Source organism: Myotis nattereri (assembly GCF_964212035.1).
Source record: "Myotis nattereri genome assembly, chromosome: 1".
NCBI lineage: Eukaryota > Metazoa > Chordata > Mammalia > Chiroptera > Vespertilionidae > Myotis > Myotis nattereri.
Window position 1 is genome coordinate 28,031,188 of NC_138075.1, and position 18,511 is coordinate 28,049,698.

At 55.1% G+C, this 18,511-nt stretch overlaps 1 protein-coding gene across 3 annotated transcripts in view; it reads left to right on the forward strand.

The window, feature by feature from the left end:
- ACTN1 (actinin alpha 1) overlaps nt 1-10,876 on the forward strand; it is a 91,605-nt gene extending 80,729 nt beyond the window's left edge. The window contains exons 12-22 of one of the 3 annotated variants that reach the window (XM_081110154.1): nt 1,934-2,084; nt 2,550-2,658; nt 3,036-3,176; nt 4,462-4,644; nt 4,935-5,069; nt 6,219-6,398; nt 7,092-7,238; nt 8,127-8,207; nt 8,651-8,716; nt 9,821-9,979; nt 10,194-10,876. In XM_081110154.1, the coding sequence (XP_080966280.1) occupies nt 1,934-2,084; nt 2,550-2,658; nt 3,036-3,176; nt 4,462-4,644; nt 4,935-5,069; nt 6,219-6,398; nt 7,092-7,238; nt 8,127-8,207; nt 8,651-8,716; nt 9,821-9,979; nt 10,194-10,352 (1,511 nt within the window). In that variant the 3' untranslated portion in view covers nt 10,353-10,876. The remainder of the gene's footprint in view (nt 1-1,933; nt 2,085-2,549; nt 2,659-3,035; nt 3,177-4,461; nt 4,645-4,934; nt 5,070-6,218; nt 6,399-7,091; nt 7,239-8,126; nt 8,208-8,650; nt 8,717-9,820; nt 9,980-10,193) is intronic. The other 2 variants (XM_081110155.1, XM_081110156.1) reach the window with 2 other exon arrangements.
- Nucleotides 10,877-18,511: the final 7,635 nt, after the last annotated feature.

An 18,511-nucleotide genomic window follows, 5' to 3' on the forward strand; every position in this document is an offset into this window, starting at 1 on the left:
TCTGCAAAGACCCTCGTTCCAAATATGGTCAGATTCCGAGGTCTGGGTGGACCTGAGTTTTGGGAGGGCACCATTCAACCCAGGCCAGCCCCTCATAGGGTTGTTGTCGCTTAACATTTCATGGCACCTGGGTCACATCAGGAGATGGTAGCCCTGCGCATTTCCCCTCCACTGCCTTCCCTCCTCCTGCTCCTGCCTCCAGTTTAGAGAAGCAGAGCCCTTGCTTTCCTGCCTGTGTCTCCATTACTGTAGCCCGGAGGCACTCGGGCTGTGTGTGTGTGATTGGCAGCTAAGGTTCACTCCAGAGAGAAAATCTTACCTGGGATAGTCTTTTCCTCAGAACCTGGGCTGCGGTGGAGAGGGGAATGCGGTTGCCCAAATCTTAGGACCCCGAGACTGTCAGCTAGAGCCCCTGGGGCAGACCCCATTGGCCAGTGGAGCCCAGTGCTCAGACTTCCCCACTCAGCTCTGTTATGCCCGCACTCCTTAAGCGAGAGACCAGAGGGACGGCCACACCCCATGGCCACTTGGGAGTGGCTTGGCTTGGAGGGGATAGGAGTGTGCTGGACTCAGTCAAGGGGGGTGGCTTCAGCCCCTTGTTGCGGGTACCCATGCTGGGCTTTGTGCATTGCGGGTACAGAGGTATTTACCCGGCGTGGATGGTGCAGAGTAGAGGGGGATGGCTGAGGCTGTACTCTTCATCTACATGCTTCTGTCATGTCCTCTCATGGAACAGCTCAGAGCAAGGCACAGAGCAGGAACCACCCTGGGGACTTGGCAGCACCAACCAGGGCACGAGTAGTGCTGGCATGCCGGCACAGCCGGACGCAGCAGTCCGGCCACGTGGACTCATTCATGCCTAAGGATGTATTGCCCGCTAACCCGGGAGTTCCATTTCTTGAGACTGCCTAAAGAATTAACCCTAAGTGTGGGGAAATCTCGTGTCTGGAGATGTTTGTGGTGAGACCATCTGCAATACGTCGTGTGAGCTGAGGGGTCCGTCGACCACAGTAGGTGGTTCAGCCACTTGGCGGGATGTACAGCCGCCCCAGCGGCCCCGGTGAAGACTGGAGCCAAGGTAGACACTCAATGACGTGCTGCTGCTGATCTCAGAAGCAGGAAGCGTAACTTATATACACCCCGTGGTGTTAGCACAACATCCATAAAGGAAAGACTGAAAGGCGGAGATAACTAGTTCCCTCTGTAATTTTTTGTATTGTTATATTATTCGGACTTAAAGGAAGGAGTAGAGGGAAGGAAAGAAATGCCACATTGGGCACCCCCCTGGCCTCGCAGCCCAGCCTTCATTTACTGAGAGGGCTGAGCATCCATGACGGGGTCCCTCCCCGTCCTGTGCTAGTCACTTCACAAGGCAGCTGGGAACCTCATCTGAGAGTCCTGAGAGGTCGTAGGTCATTCCATTTTCCTCCCGGGAAACAGAAACCCAAGAAGTGCAAGTCCTGCCCGTCCCTAAAGAGAGAGGGCAGTGCGTTTGATGATCGAAGAAGGCCCTGACCATTGGTCAATGCACTGTGCCTGGACACGCTGACCACACTGGGAGTAATTAAGGGGGGGGGGTCCCTGCAGCGCTGGAGAAACTATAAAATGGGGTACCCCTTATGCTTGGCTTGTTTTTTCCTATTATGCCACGTTGTTTTCTGCTGTCCATGAAGTTAATGTTATGCCCCACACGTGCCCCCATAGTCCGGCATAGCCTCGTATGTAACCACTTCTGATGCCGCCCCACCATTCATGCTCCATGGAGAACAGCCGCTTTCCTGGCCGGGCCCCTTAGCGGAATAACCCGGTTTCTCACACTGCAGAAGATTGATCATTGTACAGTGGGCATCCCCGGGGGGATGCACCCCTGGAACGGGAGCCCCTGGGGCCCTGAGGGGTGCGCCCCGGCTTTAGCTCATCTTTCTGGGCTCAGGCAAAGAGGCCATGCTGCAGCAGAAGGATTACGAGACGGCCACCCTGTCGGAGATCAAGGCCCTGCTCAAGAAGCACGAGGCCTTTGAGAGCGACCTGGCTGCCCACCAGGACCGCGTGGAGCAGATCGCCGCCATTGCACAGGAGCTCAAGTAAGTGTGGCCTGGCCAGGGGCTGCGGGGCTGCGGGGCTGCGGGAGATGGGCGCTGAGGCCCTGATGCGTGAGGGGGTGGGACAGCCCGGTGCCTGGGCAGGAGGTCGTCCCCACATGTCACAGGCCTCGGGCCTTACCTGTCACTAGGGCAGGACCAGAGGGTGACCCGTCTTGGCTCTGAGTTCTCCCGGCATTGGTGGCTCCTGGGTGTTGTGCTGCAGGTGCAGACTGGCATGGCCTCCACCTGAGGTTGGGGTGGGGACCTTAGAGAGGAGGACGGGCCTTCTTTGGCCTTCTCCCGGTGGTCTCGGAAAGCAAGGAGTTGGAAGGTTGGGAGGCGGGAGTCTAGATGCATCGAGCACACCTGACCTTCCAGCACCCCTGGTGCCCCCGCCTCAGTGGAGGAGAGCGGACCACATAGGAAGCCTGGGCCGCCTGACTCTTCCTGTCTCTTCCCTCCTAGTGAGCTGGACTATTACGACTCACCCAGTGTCAACGCCCGGTGCCAAAAGATCTGCGACCAGTGGGACAATCTAGGGGCCCTAACTCAGAAGCGGAGGGAAGCCCTGGAGGTGAGGCCCCGAGGGAGGCGGGGGCCTGCTCCTGCGGTCTGCCTGCCCCTTCCTGCTCCGTGACTCCCTTTGCTGCGGGCAAGAATGCTCCACGGGGCCCCTCCGACCTCGCCCAGCCATGGCCTGAGTGCGGAAGGCTCACACGGGCACCGCGTTTGGGCTTTGCTTTGTGGAGATGCTTCCTTTCCGGCCCTAAACCAGATCTCATCCCCCTGGTGTGGTGCCCAGAGACAGCCTGTTCTTTCTGCCTGAGTTAGCCCGGTGCTCCCAGACCTGGGCCACTTGGGGCTGGCCAGGAGGATCTTGGGGAGAGGGGAGGGATTCTGGAGATGACTGTGCTAACATGGCCCTACCCCCGCCCCGTTCGGCACTCCTAGCGGACAGAAAAGCTGCTGGAAACCATAGACCAGCTGTACTTGGAGTACGCCAAGCGGGCTGCGCCCTTCAACAACTGGATGGAGGGGGCCATGGAGGACCTGCAGGACACCTTCATCGTGCACACCATCGAGGAGATCCAGGTGGGTGCAGCCCCCCTCGCCCCCGGTGGCCGGCTCCCCAGCCGTCCTTGGCCCACCCTCTGCCAGGCCCACTCCTGCAGGCTGTCCCTGCAGAGAGAGGATTGAGAACAGCATCCCAAGGGTGTCATAGATTGGAAACCTTTGCATTATATTTATTCTGATTGGGTGACATATGAAAGATGAGAAAGTTGTGCTGGAAGTTCATGCTCCTATCCCCTGTCCCCCAGAGCGCCTCCCCAGAGGAAAGCAGTATGGCCACACAGTCTCTGCATATGCAAGCAAATATACTTACTTATTAACAGTCTCCTCCACACCCTTTTCTTAGATAAAATAGCTTTTATAATAGACTGTATTTTGAATCTTCTTTATTTATTGTTAATCCTCACTGAAGGGTATTTTTTCCATTGATTTTTATTTAAAAAAAATATTTTTATTGATTTCAGAGAGGAAGGGAGAGGGAGAAAGAGATAAGAAACATCAGTGATGAGAGAGACGCATTGATCAGCCGCACTCTGCACGCCCCACACTGGGGATGGAGCCCGCAACCAGGGCATGTGCCCTGACCGGGAATCGAACTGTGACCTCAGGTGTTCACAGGTTGATGCTCAGCCACTGAGCCACACCAGTAGAGCTTTTCCATTGATTTTTAGAGAGAGTGGAAGAGAGGGAGGAAGAGATAGATAGAGAGAGAGAGAGAGAGAGAGAGAGAGAGAGAGAGAGAGAGAGAGAAACATCAGTGTGAGAGAGACACATCCATTGGTTGTGTCTCGCATGGGCCCTGACTGGGGCAGGGAAGCTAGCTTGTGATCCTTCAGTGTGTGGGCCAACACTAACCACTGAGCACACCGGCCAGCGCTTGAACCTTGATTGCATTTAATTAAACTGCTTCCTTGTTCTTTTATACAGCTGCACGGGTTAGATTGCAAGGGCTTTTGCAAAGCGCTGAGGAAGCCTATGTTGGGGGAGGTCACCTGGGGGCAGGCCTTGGGGCACTCCTTGTTCCTGACCTGACTGTGGGGTGGTAAGTGCCCTTGAGGTCGCTGCTGACTTCACCAGCCCGAGCAGGAAGCTACTGCTTTGATGGCTCTGCCTTCACCTTCCCTGGCCAGCCTGGCCCTCTTGGTTCTGAGCCATGATAATCCTCGGTTGACGGCTTCAGGCCTCCGGGGGCCCTTCCACCCACCTCTACTCTGGGACCTGCAGGGCTGCCTTTGGTCATCTGGCCCATGGGAGGCACCAGCCCCTCCAGTCATTGTTCTTCTCCTGCATCCCCATCTCTGTCCAGGGACTGACCACAGCGCATGAGCAGTTCAAGGCCACCCTCCCGGATGCCGACAAGGAGCGCCTGGCCATCCTGGGTATCCACAACGAGGTGTCCAAGATTGTCCAGACCTACCACGTCAACATGGCAGGCACCAATCCCTACACCACCATCACGCCTCAGGAGATCAACGGCAAATGGGACCATGTGAGTCCAAGGGCTGGACTGGGCATTGGTTGAGGCATTGCACGTTTCATAAAGGCAGGGATTTTTGTCCCTTTTTGGTTGGTTGATTTTTATTTATTTCAGTGTTTTTTGTTATTGTCACATAGTCAAAATTGTCAAGTTAATGAATGACTGAACTTCTAGAGCTGGCCAATATCTTTGCGCTTGTGTGCTACTGACTGGCCCTTCCCTCCTTGGGTCCTCCTTTTCGTCGGAAGTGTGGGGCAGGCAGATGGCCCATCCCCAATGTCCCATGGTTGTTCCTGCCCCAGGTGCGGCAGCTGGTGCCTCGGAGGGACCAGGCCCTGACGGAGGAGCATGCCCGCCAGCAGCACAATGAGAGGCTACGCAAGCAGTTCGGGGCACAGGCCAACGTCATCGGGCCCTGGATCCAGACCAAGATGGAGGTGGGTCCCATCGTGGGAGGCAGGAATGAGGCTCCCACCCCCTCCCTGCCCCCCTCCCAGCCAGGCGGGCTTGCCTTGTCTCCTCCCAGGCGCGACCTGTGGCGGGCTGTGGGTACTGAGCCTGTGACTGGCCTGCTGCCCCACAGAGGGTATGGAGCTCATGCAAGGAAGCTGGGGGCTGGTCCCAGTGTCTGGTCTTTTATTTTTTAATATTTATTTATTTATTTATAAATACATATTGATTGATTTCAGAGAGGAAGGGAGAGGGAGAGAGAGCCAGAAACATCAATGATAAGAGAGAATCATTGATCAAGCTGCCTTGAGCCAAGACCCACACAGGGCACCACTAAAGTCCCACGAGAAAGTCCCACAGCAGGATCAGTGCCTGGGGGGCTGACTTGGTTTACCCTTGTGGCTTACCTGGCTGACCAGGTCTCTTCCCTCATGATCCCTGCACCTAAGCAATGAGTTTGGTCAAGGAGGATGGTCTTCCCAGAGAGAGAACTGAACCTCAGGCAAGCGCGGCACTTTTCACTGAATTGTGTGGGCCAGATTGGGGCGGGGCTGTAGATCAGGGGAGGGATACCTCTTGGGTTAGAGCATGGTGTCCCTCTCAGTTCCTTGAGGGCAGAGCCCAGGTTGAGTTCACAACTGTGTCTCCCCTGTGCGCCACCCCCGCCCCCCCTTCCCCACCTGCTTATCTCATTGTGCATAGTAGGTGCTCAGGAAACATTTCATTTGTTGTATTGATGTGAGTGCACAGAATGCTTTCACAGTTTGCTTATATGGATGAAGGGTAGCCAGAAATGGGGATTAGGCCTGGCTCACAGATGGGTGGGCTTGCGGTGGGCCGCGGTGGGCATCTGAGGAGCAGAACACAGGAGCAAGGTCCTTGAGGTGGGTGGAGGGGCAGGGTTTCATCCACTGATAGTGCGTGTCCCACTGCTGTGACGCTCTTTCCGTGCCAAGGAGCACACATGCTGAATGTGTCCAGCTCCGGGCTGACTAATTACCCCAGTGGGCTCTCAGGTCCTGGGGTGGGAACCAAGAATCACCTGAGGGTTTGGCCAGTGGCATGGGGGCCCCAGTCTCCAACTCAGGGGCATAGAGTGGGGTGGTCTGACAAGGGCCTCCTTCCCGGGTGAGCAGGAGATCGGGAGGATCTCCATCGAGATGCACGGGACCCTGGAGGACCAGCTCAGCCACCTGCGACAGTACGAGAAGAGCATCATCAACTACAAGCCCAAGATCGACCAGCTGGAGGGCGACCACCAGCTCATCCAGGAGGCGCTCATCTTCGACAACAAGCACACCAACTACACCATGGAGGTGGGTGTCTGGGCCCTGGTGCTCTGGGGGGAAGCCCTGATCCCCTTCCACTCCCCTTCCTGGGCCGGGGCAGGGGGAGGCTGTCATCTTCCCCGGAAATTGGCCATAATAGGATCAACTCTTGCTTTGGGGTGAGGGGGCACTTGCTCCTCACCCCGGGGAGCTCTGTGTCTTCAGTGCTTTCTGAGTTTCCCAAGGAGCTTGTTGACATGCAGATTTCCAGACTCTGCCTCCGGAATTCACTGGGTCTGGGTGGGGCTCAGGAATCTAAATTTTTAACAAGCCCCCCCAGTGATTCTGATGCTGGTCTCCAAACACTGCCTTAGGGACCTGCATTCTGAATGCTTACTTATTTTGACCATGAAAGCACATGTGTGTAGTTCTGGAGTTGGATATTCAAAGAATTACCTAATTTTTTAGCCTGTAATCGTTCCCACTACCAAATTTCCCCTCCTTCCTGTCCGACCCACGCTGGCCGTCCTGGCTGGTCTCTGCTGTCCCAGGCAGAAGCCACCACCCTGCCCGCACTTCCCCCTCATCCTGTGGCTCCTCTGTCCTGGAACCTTCTTCTGGTTCCCCTGCCTCTGCTGACACTGAATCGCACGGAAGGCCGGTTTGATCGCTTGGACCGTTCGATGGTCAGGGGGAGTGGCAGGGGCAGCCTGTCCTGACTGGCCCCTTGTCTGCATCCAGCACATACGCGTGGGCTGGGAGCAGCTCCTCACCACCATCGCCAGGACCATCAATGAGGTGGAGAACCAGATCCTGACCCGGGATGCCAAGGGCATCAGCCAGGAGCAGATGAACGAGTTCCGGGCCTCCTTTAACCACTTTGACCGGGTGAGAGCCCCCCCTGCACGTGCTTAGAGCAGCCCCAGCCCCTGCCCCAGGGCCCTGGAGGGCACTGCCCCAGGTGTGGGCAGCCGAGCTGGATCCAGATCCTGGGCAGGTGAGGAGGAGGGGGAAGGAGGCAGCACCTGCCAGCAGCCTGCCCTACTTCGCATTGCACAATGCCGGCCTTAGAAAGCCAGTCCTGTGTCCCATGAGCCTCTCTGCTTTTCTGGAGAGACAGCTCAGATCATGGGTGGAGAAAGGACCCTTGACCCCTGACCTTTGCTCTCTTACCCTGCAGCTTCAGCCCTTGAGAGCAAGGCTGCCATAGCCTCATGGGAAGGCCTTTTGCCTCTGGCTGTAGGGACCTTCCCTTGCCTCTGCCTCAGGACAGAGAAGTGGGGGCTCCCTCCTGGCCCACCCACCCCCTGGCACAGAGTTGTCCGTGCTGGGTGCCCCTCCCAGTGTCCCGGGGCTTCGGGATGACCACATGGGAGGGGAGGGAGCATGGGGTTAGGTGCTGCCCACCACCCTGCCCGACTGGGTGAAGCCCTCCTGGAAACTGGGGTGGGGCATCGGGCTGGAGGCGGGCTGGGCACTTGTGGGGGCTTCTCACCCCCGTGGCTCATTGTGCTCCCTCCTGGCCTGCTTCCTGGAGCAGGGCTGCGTGTGCCGGGGAGAGGGCACCCTCGGGACCGTGTCCGTGTGTCTAACCATGTGCACTTTTATTTCCCTCCTCCCCCACCCTGTCCACCCTCCACCTTCTCTATCCGCATGCCTTCGTCCCTGTGTCTCCCTCACATGCCACCCTCCCCTGGGGCATGGCCCACCCCTCCCCTCACGGCCTCCACCTCCCTGGCACCGCATGGCTCGCTGCCTGACGCACGGCGGCCCCAGGATCACTCCGGCACGCTGGGTCCCGAGGAGTTCAAAGCCTGCCTCATCAGCTTGGGTTATGATATTGCCAACGACCCCCAGGTACTCGCCTCCTGCATGGAGCACGCTCAGGGGTGGCATCCGGGGCAAGAAATAATGCGTATTTCTCCTTTTTCTCTTCTCTGTCTGTCTGGATCTCCCCGTCTCCCTTCCCTGTGGGCCCTGGGGCTCACCCTCTCCTGCTGTCCTCGCCTGGCCCGCGTCGGGCTCCTCCCACTACTTCGACCTCTGACTCTGCCCTCGCTTCTTTCCTGGGAACCTGCTCGGTGCCCGCCTCCTCTCCTCGCCGTTCTCCATCCTGTGGACGGACCTTTGCATCTCCCTGCTCTGTCTTCCTCCTTCCCGGACATTTTCCCCGGATGTGTTTTACATCTACTCCTCCTTTATTCCTCTCCTCTTCCTGACCCCGAAACCAAACACCTCGTCCTCCCCTCCGGCCACCTGTGCCCTGTCTTCCTTGTGTCTCGATGCCACTGTCCCTACAGAAGAAGACAGGCATGATGGACACGGATGATTTCCGAGCCTGCCTGATCTCCATGGGTTACAACATGGTAATGTAAACCCCACCCTCTGTCCCGGCGAGGGGCAGCCAACTGGCCACAGAGGCCACGTCCTCGCCGTGGCAGTCTGGATGCCCTCAGGCCAGGGCTGCCCTCCCCAGAGGGGGCTCAAGGCTCTGTTCCTCAGGGAAGATGCAGCTTGAAGGCAGGGCCCAGCCCCGGGCCTGTGTGTCCTGGAGGTCTGGCTGTCCCACCATCTGTGCCAGTTTACCTTCTGGTACTCACTGTGGACATAGGCTTTCTCACTCCCACCGTGGACGGCTGGGCCTAACTGAGGCTAGCAGAAGGACTGCTGGTTTGCACGTTCTGGTACGAGGCGTGGAGAGTTCTGCCATTTCCCTGTGATGGCCAGCCGAGCCTGCCGCCGCTCTGCATTGCCCAGGCTCCTCCCCAGCCTTCTCAGCTGTCTGCCCTCGTGCAGGCCATCAGAGCAGGGCAGGGGCCTTAGCGGGGCAGCCAGGTGACTCCTGGGCCATGCAAAGTGCAGAACATTGGGCTGCCCAGCACAGGAGTGAGACCTGGGCTTTTGGAGCAGCGAACCCAGGAGTAAATCCCAGCTCCACCATCACCAGCTTGGGGGCCTGGATGAGGCGAGGGGACCCTGCAGGGCTGTTGTAAAGGTTACATGAAGGAACTTACGAATCCCAGCTCTGCTACCTACTGCTGGCTGTGTGACCTTGGGCAAGTCACTAAGCCTCTCTGGGCTGCATGTCTCTCATCTGGAAACCTGATGGAAGTAAACACCTGCCTTATGTGGCTGTGGTGAGGGTTAAATGACCTAAAATATGCACAGCACTTGGAATAGTGCCTGGGATGTAATATGGCTGTGTGGGTGGAGCTGTTGTCATTGTCATTATCATCAGCATTATCATAGTTGGCTCCAAGGGGAGCCGGGCATGGGTAGGGGTGGGAGCCCTGAGCGGGGTCTTCACTGTTGGGTGTGGTGAAGAGGCTCCTCATGCCCCCAGGACAGCCCAGGTCGTGCCTCCTCTTACAACCACAGGCTCCCCGAGCCCCTGGGCTCCAGGTCCGTGCGGAGTCTCAGCAGGCTGTGTGGCTCAGAGGCTGACAGGCCTGGGTGGCTCTTCTCTCCAGGGAGAGGCAGAATTTGCCCGAATCATGAGCATTGTGGACCCCAACCGCCTGGGGGTAGTGACATTCCAGGCCTTCATCGACTTCATGTCCCGGGAGACGGCCGACACAGACACAGCAGACCAAGTCATGGCTTCCTTCAAGATCCTGGCCGGCGACAAGGTGCGTTTGCTGGGGGGTGGGTGCCCTGCCGGGGTGGCAGGCCCTGGCTGGGCGCTGACCTGCAGGATGGTCCGGAGCACCTCCACTGCCCTTCAGGGTCCCGCTCGGTCCCACCGTGCGGACGTAGACATGCGTGTGCGGAATGCCCCGGGTATATCAGGACAGGAGGGGCTGGCAGGTTAGGGGCCCGGGTGCAGTGACGCTCTCCCCGCAGAACTACATCACGGTGGACGAGCTGCGCCGGGAGCTGCCGCCGGACCAGGCCGAGTACTGCATCGCGCGGATGGCCCCCTACACCGGCCCCGACGCCGTGCCCGGCGCTCTGGACTACATGTCCTTCTCCACGGCGCTCTACGGCGAGAGTGACCTCTGACCCGCCCGCCCAGCGACCCACCCCGCCCCTGCCAGCCCTGCTCCCCCGCCGCCCCCTCCCTCCCGCCTCCTGAGCTGGGGCCCGCGTGGCCTCCAGCCGCCCTGCCCGCCAAGTGACAGTTTACAAAATTATTTTCTGCAAAAAAAAAAGAAGAAAAAAAGTTATGTTAAAAAAAAAGTAAAAAAAGCAAAACAAAAAAACCGCATATTTTATTATAGAAAAGTATTTTTTTTCTCCACCAGACCTAAATGGAAAAGAGGAAGAATTAACTATTTGCACCAAAATGTTTTGTTTTGTGACATAGGAAAAGAACCAAGCACAATGTTATAGTCCATCCTTTTTATCGATTTTTTTTTCTATCTGTTCCATCTGCTGTATTCATTTCTCCAGTCTCATGTCCACCTTGATGTGGGAAAGGGGAGGGGAGGGGTTAATCTTGTCGAAAGGCACATTGGTGCATGTGTGTTTGCTAGCTCACTGTCCATGAAGATATTTTATGATATTAAAGAAAATCTTTTGAAATGGCTGTGTTTTAAGGAAGAGAATTTATGTGGCTGGTCTCATTTTTAAGTCCAGAGGTGTGGGTGAGCTCCTCATCAGCACACTTTGTTTTATTTTAGTACTGCCCATTAAAAATGGTCAGGGATAAAATTGGAGCCTGGACAACCTTGCTATTGCTTGGCACGGACAAATTAAAGCAACATTTCTCCACTGGCAGCTCATGGCTTGCTCCTTGCTGTATTCCAGGAGAGAGAGAGAGAGAGAGAGAGAGAGAGAGAGAGAGAGAGAGAGAGAGAGAGAGTGTTGGGGGGGGGGAGGGGGGGCGGTTCAAGGATGGTGTGGGGCACCCGTCATACTCCTAGCGTGTTTTTGACCCTGGCACATTCAGCCTTCTTGCACTGCAGTTTCTTCATTTGTTTCCCACAACATCAAACAGCTCTGTGATACCTGTATGCCCCCATTCCTCTCATTTTTGCCATCACACAAATTGAGTGGTCTCAGTAAAGGTCCTCTCACCCCCTGCTATTCAGCATGTCCCATAGACAGCAGCTGTCCAGCGTCACCTGGGAGTTGATTGGAAATGCAGATCCTCAGGCCTCACCCAGACCTTCTGAATCAGAATTTGCTTTCAAAAAAAGAAATATATATATATTTTATTGATTTTTAGAGAGGGAGAGAGAAACATCGATGAGAGAGCAGAACATTGACCAGCTGCCTCTTGCATGCCCCCTACTGGGGATGGAGCACATAATCCTGGCATGTGCCCTCACAGGAAGCAAACCAGCAACCTTTTGGTGCATGGAAGGATGCCCAACCAGCTGAGCCATACCAGCCAGGGCAGCACCTGCTTTTTAAACAAGATCTCAGGGGATCTGGGTACACTGGCTCTAGCTTTTCCTGTTTTTCCTCCTCACCTATCTCTCCTCCCCGAAGCTATTGATGTTGTAAATAATAATAGTGCAGTGGGGTACAGAAATATAAATTAGCAGCTGAAGCCACAGGTCTGTGTTCCAGTTATGGCTGTGTCTACCAGTTAAAACAGTTTAGTGTAGCAGTTACAGGGAGCTGGGGCTGGGGTCTGCCTTTGCCAACATGGGGAAACCACCACCATTCTCTTAGGTATCCAGTGGGGTAAGGGCACCAGGGGAAAGTCAACACATTGAGCTCCTAGAATATTAGTACATAGAAATGTCAGTTGTGGTCAATCTTACTGTAAGTTTCAAGGTGTTCCGTTGAAGAATCTCTTAGAGACCCTTTAACATGATCTGTCCCCTCATTTAAGAAAATGAAGACTTGGTCCTGGCCAAGGTAGTTCAGTTGATTAGAATGTCGCCCCTCATAACGCCAAGGTTGAGGGTTTGATCCTGGTCAGGGCACGTACAAGAATCAACCAATGAATGCATAAATAAGCGGAACAACAAATCAATGTTTCTCTCTCAAATCAATAAACTTCAAAGAAAGGAGGATGAAGATTAAACCAGAACGTACTGAACTGGGGCCAACCATGATAGTCTTTGGTGTGAGGCCCTCTTGCTGAGGAATTGGTTCAGTAAGTTTCTGGAATACCTACTGTCCTGGGAAAGGGCCCAGGCAGGGGGCTGCTCAGGAGGAAGGACAGCGGGAGATGTTAGCATTTGCTTTGGGAAGTATTTGTATAGGTTTTACCTATAGAAGGCAAACTGTCTAGTCAATGCCCATAGTGGGTCTTCTGTGGCTATAGCTCCCACAGCACAGGCCAGAGCCTGGGCCCAGATCAGAGTCTGTGGGAGGAGGTCCATCCCCGAGATCCCTTGTTAAGCTACTGACATGCAAGTCCAACCGAGGGCGGAAGGGGGGGGTGGTGTTACAGGGGTTGAGGAGGGGGGGAAATGGTTCCAACCAGAAAGTTGCCTAAAACCAGGGTAAAGCACATTAACATACCTCAATTGTCAGAGGTGTGAGCAATCGGCCTCCCTCAGTGCTCACTTAAAAAGAATGTGCAATAGTCGTTAGAATGGAAATGGGTTTGCATTCTACAATTGTCAGAGAGATGCAGTTGAGTTTCTCAGTGTCCAAGGGTGTTTATGTGTGTGCAAATGACTATAGTTACTTTAAATAAATTTTCAATCTGTTAAAGAGGTAAAAATTTGTCCTGGCCTGTGTGGCTCAGTTGGGTGTCGGCCCATGCATTGAAGGTTGCTGGTTCGATTCCTGGTCAGGGCACATGCCTGGGTTGTGGGTTCCATTCCTGGTAGGGGGTGTGCAGGAGGCAGCCGATCCAGGTTCCACTTTCATATCGACATTTCTTTCCGTCTCCCTTCCTCTCTCTCTAAAAATCAAGACAAAATCTAAAAAACAAAAAAAGAAAAGGAAGAAAGAAAAGGTAAAAGCTTAAAAATCTGTTTCTAAAGTTTAAGGCCAGGTACATTTTGTTATACTGATAACGTATTTTTTTTCTGTAAAAATAACTCTGCTTGTCCTAATTAGTCACACATTTAACACTAAAGGCCCCCAGTTAAGCCCATTTGCAAACATCATTAAATTCCTTTTAAATATTTTAAACATATTTCCAAGTTTTAATAAATCTTCCCAGGACATCAGACTGCCAGCCCAGGCAAGATTCAAATCCAAGCAGCAAAGTCTTGCTCAGTCCAAGGCAATTGAAATATTATAAATGTAGAAAATCGGGTTCTCTGGAGCCGTTCAAAGCGTTTCAAAGTTTGCTGACAATTCTCCAGTACCTCCAAAATTAGAATTGCACACTAATTTCAATTACACATTTCAGATGAAAACCACAAAGCCGAATGCAAGCCAGGTTCTCTTAACGTGTGCAAGCACCCCAACTTATTCCACTGGTGCCACGATTTGTACAAAATCATGCACCAAAGTATTAGTAGTAGGAGTTTGGTTTACTTATTTCTAAACAGATGGGTGTGTTTTTTTAAGTCGCCTTACAACTGGGTCCTGGTTTGGGGGTGGGGTGGGGTCAAAGGTTACAATCCTGATTCTCTATTATATCACTTGGAAATTCTAAACCAGGACACAAGCTGAGTCGCTCACTTCCAGGGAGATGCCATCCACGGCCCAGGCTAGTCATGGAGCTGATTCTAACACACTGTCTGCTATGTCCCCAGCGTCCCTGAGCCCATGCCTTTCATCTGGCATTTGTTCTGCAACCCATGGCGTCACTCCCCCAGGCATCTTGGGAGTTTACCCCTGCCCAATTCCCGTCACCATCTACTCCACCTCACTCTGAATGACTGGGTAGGTGGAGTTCTCTACCCCGACCCAGGCGGCGGTCGTTTTTGCATCCATGGGATTAATTCGTTGCCTCTCTCTTCTGCTTGTGTGGAGCATGCATGTCTTATAGGTCGACCTACATCTGCCCCTATGTGTATAGGGACTGGGTTGACAGCTGTGTGAAGGCTCACTAAAAGATAGCTTCTCTCTGGCCTGTCAACCTTGTAGCAAAATCCTAATGGCTGTTCTGGGAACCTGTCGTCAGGAATGTGCTGTGTCCTCCACCACTGGGCCAGCTCAGAGCTGTGCCCTGGACACGGATCAGCCGCTGGGCTGGGTTGCGGGACAGAGCAGGTTGGAATGCTGTGAGGCCACAAGACGAGCGTAGCGTGTGGGCAGCCCCTGGAAGCTGGAAAAGGGCAGGCAACGGCTCTCTCCTCCAGCCTCTGGAAGGATCCCAGCCCTGCTGACCCAGTTTGGATCTGTGACCTCCAGAACTAGAAGGCAGCTTTGTGTTGCTTCACCCACTGCCATCTGTTGTGGCCATTGGTAGCAGCGGCAGGAAGCTCTATGTCCAGGCCTCTGGCAAGCCTGGCTGCCCCCATGACATCAGTGCCCCAGCTTCAAAGGCCTGAGCTGGCCACTCTGGTCGCTGGGAGCTGCCTTCGCTGCTGGACCAGATCCCCTAACCCTGCGAATGCTAGTCCACAGAGTTGGGGGGATGGATGCTACAAAGCCCTGAACCCCCACAAAAGGGCCAGAATGATGGCTCAGCAGAAGTTGGGTGGGCTGGTTAGTGGCACTGGGTTGAGGTGCTGAAGGTTGTGGGCTAATCCCTGCATGGGCGGATGACCTCACATGGAGACGGTCCCCAAGGCCACAGGATACTCCCTTACCCCCAGACTATACCAAGCTTACGGGGACAGAGCAGCACTGCCACTGGACACCCCGAGGAACCCCATCCCGTGCAGTGCCCCGGAGGGTGACACAGGACACACAGCCAGCCCCTTTCACACCCGGCCCCCGGAAAACCTGTAAGCCAGAGACGGAAGCATACATTGAGGCCCAGAGGGCCCAGAGTTTGCAGACACCCCCCTACCCGCCCTGGCAGGGTCCTTCAGCTAAACCACAGCCCCACAAGTCACGTTGTGACCCGCGAGGCTTTCAAAGTCCTGTGCGTGGTGGGGAAGCCCCAGTCCGAAGGGCAGCTAAGGCCTCAGCAAGCACAGCTACGGGGGTGCGTGGGCCCTTTGCCAGGAACACAGACCCGCTAGCCAGCTTACAGACAAAGCGGACATAAGGTTTTGGGGTGTCTCACAGAACCCCGAGCTAGGCGGCAGCCCCGCTTCAGGAAGGGAGCAGCCGCCGCAGGACCTGGAAAACCCTCGGGAGCGGAGAGCCTGCATTCTCTCACCTGCGTGTGGGCTTCACTCCTCTCCCTGCCCAGCTTTCTCTGGCCGTGACCCCCGTGGTGGGAGAGGCCTACCCCCCAGTGTCCCAGGGCTTACATCAGAGGTCCTCAAATTTTTTAAACAGGGGCCAGTTCACTGTCCCTCAGACCGTTGGAGGGCCGGACTATAGTTAAAAAAAAAACTATGAACAAATTCCTATGCTCACTGCACATATCTTATTTTGAAGTAAAAAAACAAAACGGGAACAAATACAATATTTGTATTTGCATGTGGCCCGCGGGCTGTAGTTTGAGGACCCCTGGTTTACATTTTCTCTACACAAGAGGCCAGTCTCAATTCCAAGTTTGCAGGAGCCACCTGGCCCGGCCTGGCCTGACACGCTGATGCCTAGCAATGGACAAGACTGAGACCATTGCTCGGGGTTTAGGTGGGACAGAAAACCCAAATGGCCTTAGAGGACTCCCTCAATTCATCCATTTTCACACCTGAGGCTGGGATGGCCTACCATGGCTGCTGGTCGACTTAGTGTCATTGCCCGACCATTTGATATAGGAACACGAGTCCTGGTTTTGTCTCAAATTTCCATTAACACCTTCTGGTAAGATCAGGCCCCAGGATCAGAGCCCGCAGGATGGGCATGCAGAAGGAAAATCCTGGAGCCCACGCAGGGTCCTCACTGGGCCCAGGACACTCAGCCCGCTGGCTGGGAAGCCTGTCCCTGCTGCGGCCTTGAGAAAGAAACAGCAGGTGTGCGGGAGGGGCTGCTGCCTCTCTGGGCGGCCTCCTGGTTTCTTTGCCTGCAGGCAGCAGCTGGCAGGTGGGAACATGGACCTGTGGGAGCAGTCCTGGTGGGTGGCATGTGGGCACTCAGAAACTGCTACTGGGCACCTGGGGGAGGACCCAGGTTTAGGAACAAATTTCTCATTTTATAATTCATGGCAATAGAAAAACAAGGTTCTTTATGTAAAATTCTCTCTCTCTCTCTCTCTCTCTCTCTCTCTCTCTCTCTCTCTCTCTAATATGCTGTATCCCTCCCTTCGCCCGATTGGCCACTATGATGCGAACTGATCACCAGGAGGCAGACGCTCAACGCAGGAGCTGCCGAGCTGCAGTGACTTGGCAGTGGTGGTTCTTGAGTGACACACCTAGAAACCAGAGAGGAGGGAGCCCAATTCCTTGTGGGGCCGCGCGATTCCACCTTTGGCCATGGGTTATGTTGTTGTTGGGGCACTGTCGGCCCTGAATCTGGTTTACTGCACACTTGCGTTTGCGTTCCACACCTTGTACAACAGCAACTTTGCAGAGTGCCCTCCTGCACTCTGGAACCCCTCAAGGGATGTTGGAGAGCCGGTTTTGGCCCGATCCCTGCAGGCCAGGCCTAGGGACCCCACCTGCTAGAGGGACCCCACTCACTCCGCAGATGCCTTTTGAGCCACAGTGCCACCCCAGGTGCGGCTGACCGGGGAGGGACTGTGAGAGGTTGGCTCCAGGGCATGTCCAGCCCATCTCACCCAGTCCCGCCCCATCAGCCACCTTCTAATTAATTTCCTTTCAATGTGCATGAGTTCGTGCATCAGGCCTCTAGTATATATAGTAGATGCACGAAATTCATGCAAGGAGCTCGGCCTGCCCACTGGTTGTTCCAGAAGGTCATTCCACCATCTGGTCTACTTAGCATATTAGCTCTTTATTATATAGGATATATATATTAAATTTTAATTTTTTTAGAGAGAGGAAGAGAGGCTCAATTTGTTGTGCCACAACTTATTTATGCATTCATTGGTTCATTCATGTATGTGCCCTGACCAGGGATTGAACCTGAAACCTTGGCATATAGGGAAGATGCTCTAACCCACTGAGCTACCCGGCCAGGGCCTCCAGATGGCATTTTAGAACACTTCTGTATTCACTAAGGGCTGCCTGGAGGAGGGTGGATGTAAATGAAATCCTGGGGCAAAGCAACGAACCCAGAGTCTACTAAGCCCCGCTTAAGGCTTCCCCCTACCCCCACAATTACCAGAAAATGCTGCTTTTGAGAAAGCTTGTCTTCAAATGTGCTAGGTGGATGCCGCCCTCCAGTGGCCGAATGCGTCCTTACAGCGTTTCACTGAGAAGAGCAGGGAGCAAAACCACAGCCCTCAACCCACCTGGCTTCGGTTTGCCCTGCTCCTAACAGGTCCCAGCTGGGTTACTCCCGAGAGGGTGCGAGGCCTTGATCTGTGCCACAGAGGGAAGCAGAAGCCAGCAGGCACACTCGGCAGGAGAACAGCGGCTGACATTTTCGAGCCCGTACTTTGTGCCGGCTCTTGATGCTGTTGGGGACCTCTGGGTTGTCTGGAAGGGGCGCAGCGTGAGTGCAGGGTAGCGAGGGCCCCATCGGCAGGGCACAGGCTCGCGTGAGGGTTGCTGGGCCTGTGGAGCAGCCGCCCCAGGGGTCACTAAGGCGGCATCAATCCTGGTGTCCGGAGCAGCTGAGCCCTGGGGAAGGCCCTGCAGGGAAGGTGAGGTGCTGTCACAGGCAGTTGGGGCACCAAGTTCTGGACACTGTGGGTTGCTTTTCAGGGGGGCCCGCAGAGTGCTAAGAAGTCAGGACCCATCCTCCGCAGGGAAGGGATGGGGTGCAGGGAAGCCCGGTGTTCTCACGGGGGCGAGGAACCAGGGCGGCACACAAGCTGCAAGGCAAGCCGGGAGGGGCAGCCAGCTTTGCTACACAGCTGCTGCACCAGTTGAAGTCCTGGGCAGCCTAACCGCTGAGGAAGGGCACCCACGGGAGAGGGGAAAGCCCTCTGGGGCAGTGGCCACGGGCTCAAGGTCTTGCGGGTCTTGGGGGCTTCTGCTTAGACTTTGAGTGATTTGGGACGAAAAGAGACCCCTTGAGTCCTCTGGCCCTGCTTTGTGGAACCAGGACTGAGCCCTCCTGGCTGTGGGGGCGGGGCTGGTTCCCCTGGGTCCTGAGGGCGGGAGAGGAATGTGCTGCGGGTCCCTCCACCCCACTTAGGGGATCAGGCCCTCAGGTGTGAAATGGCC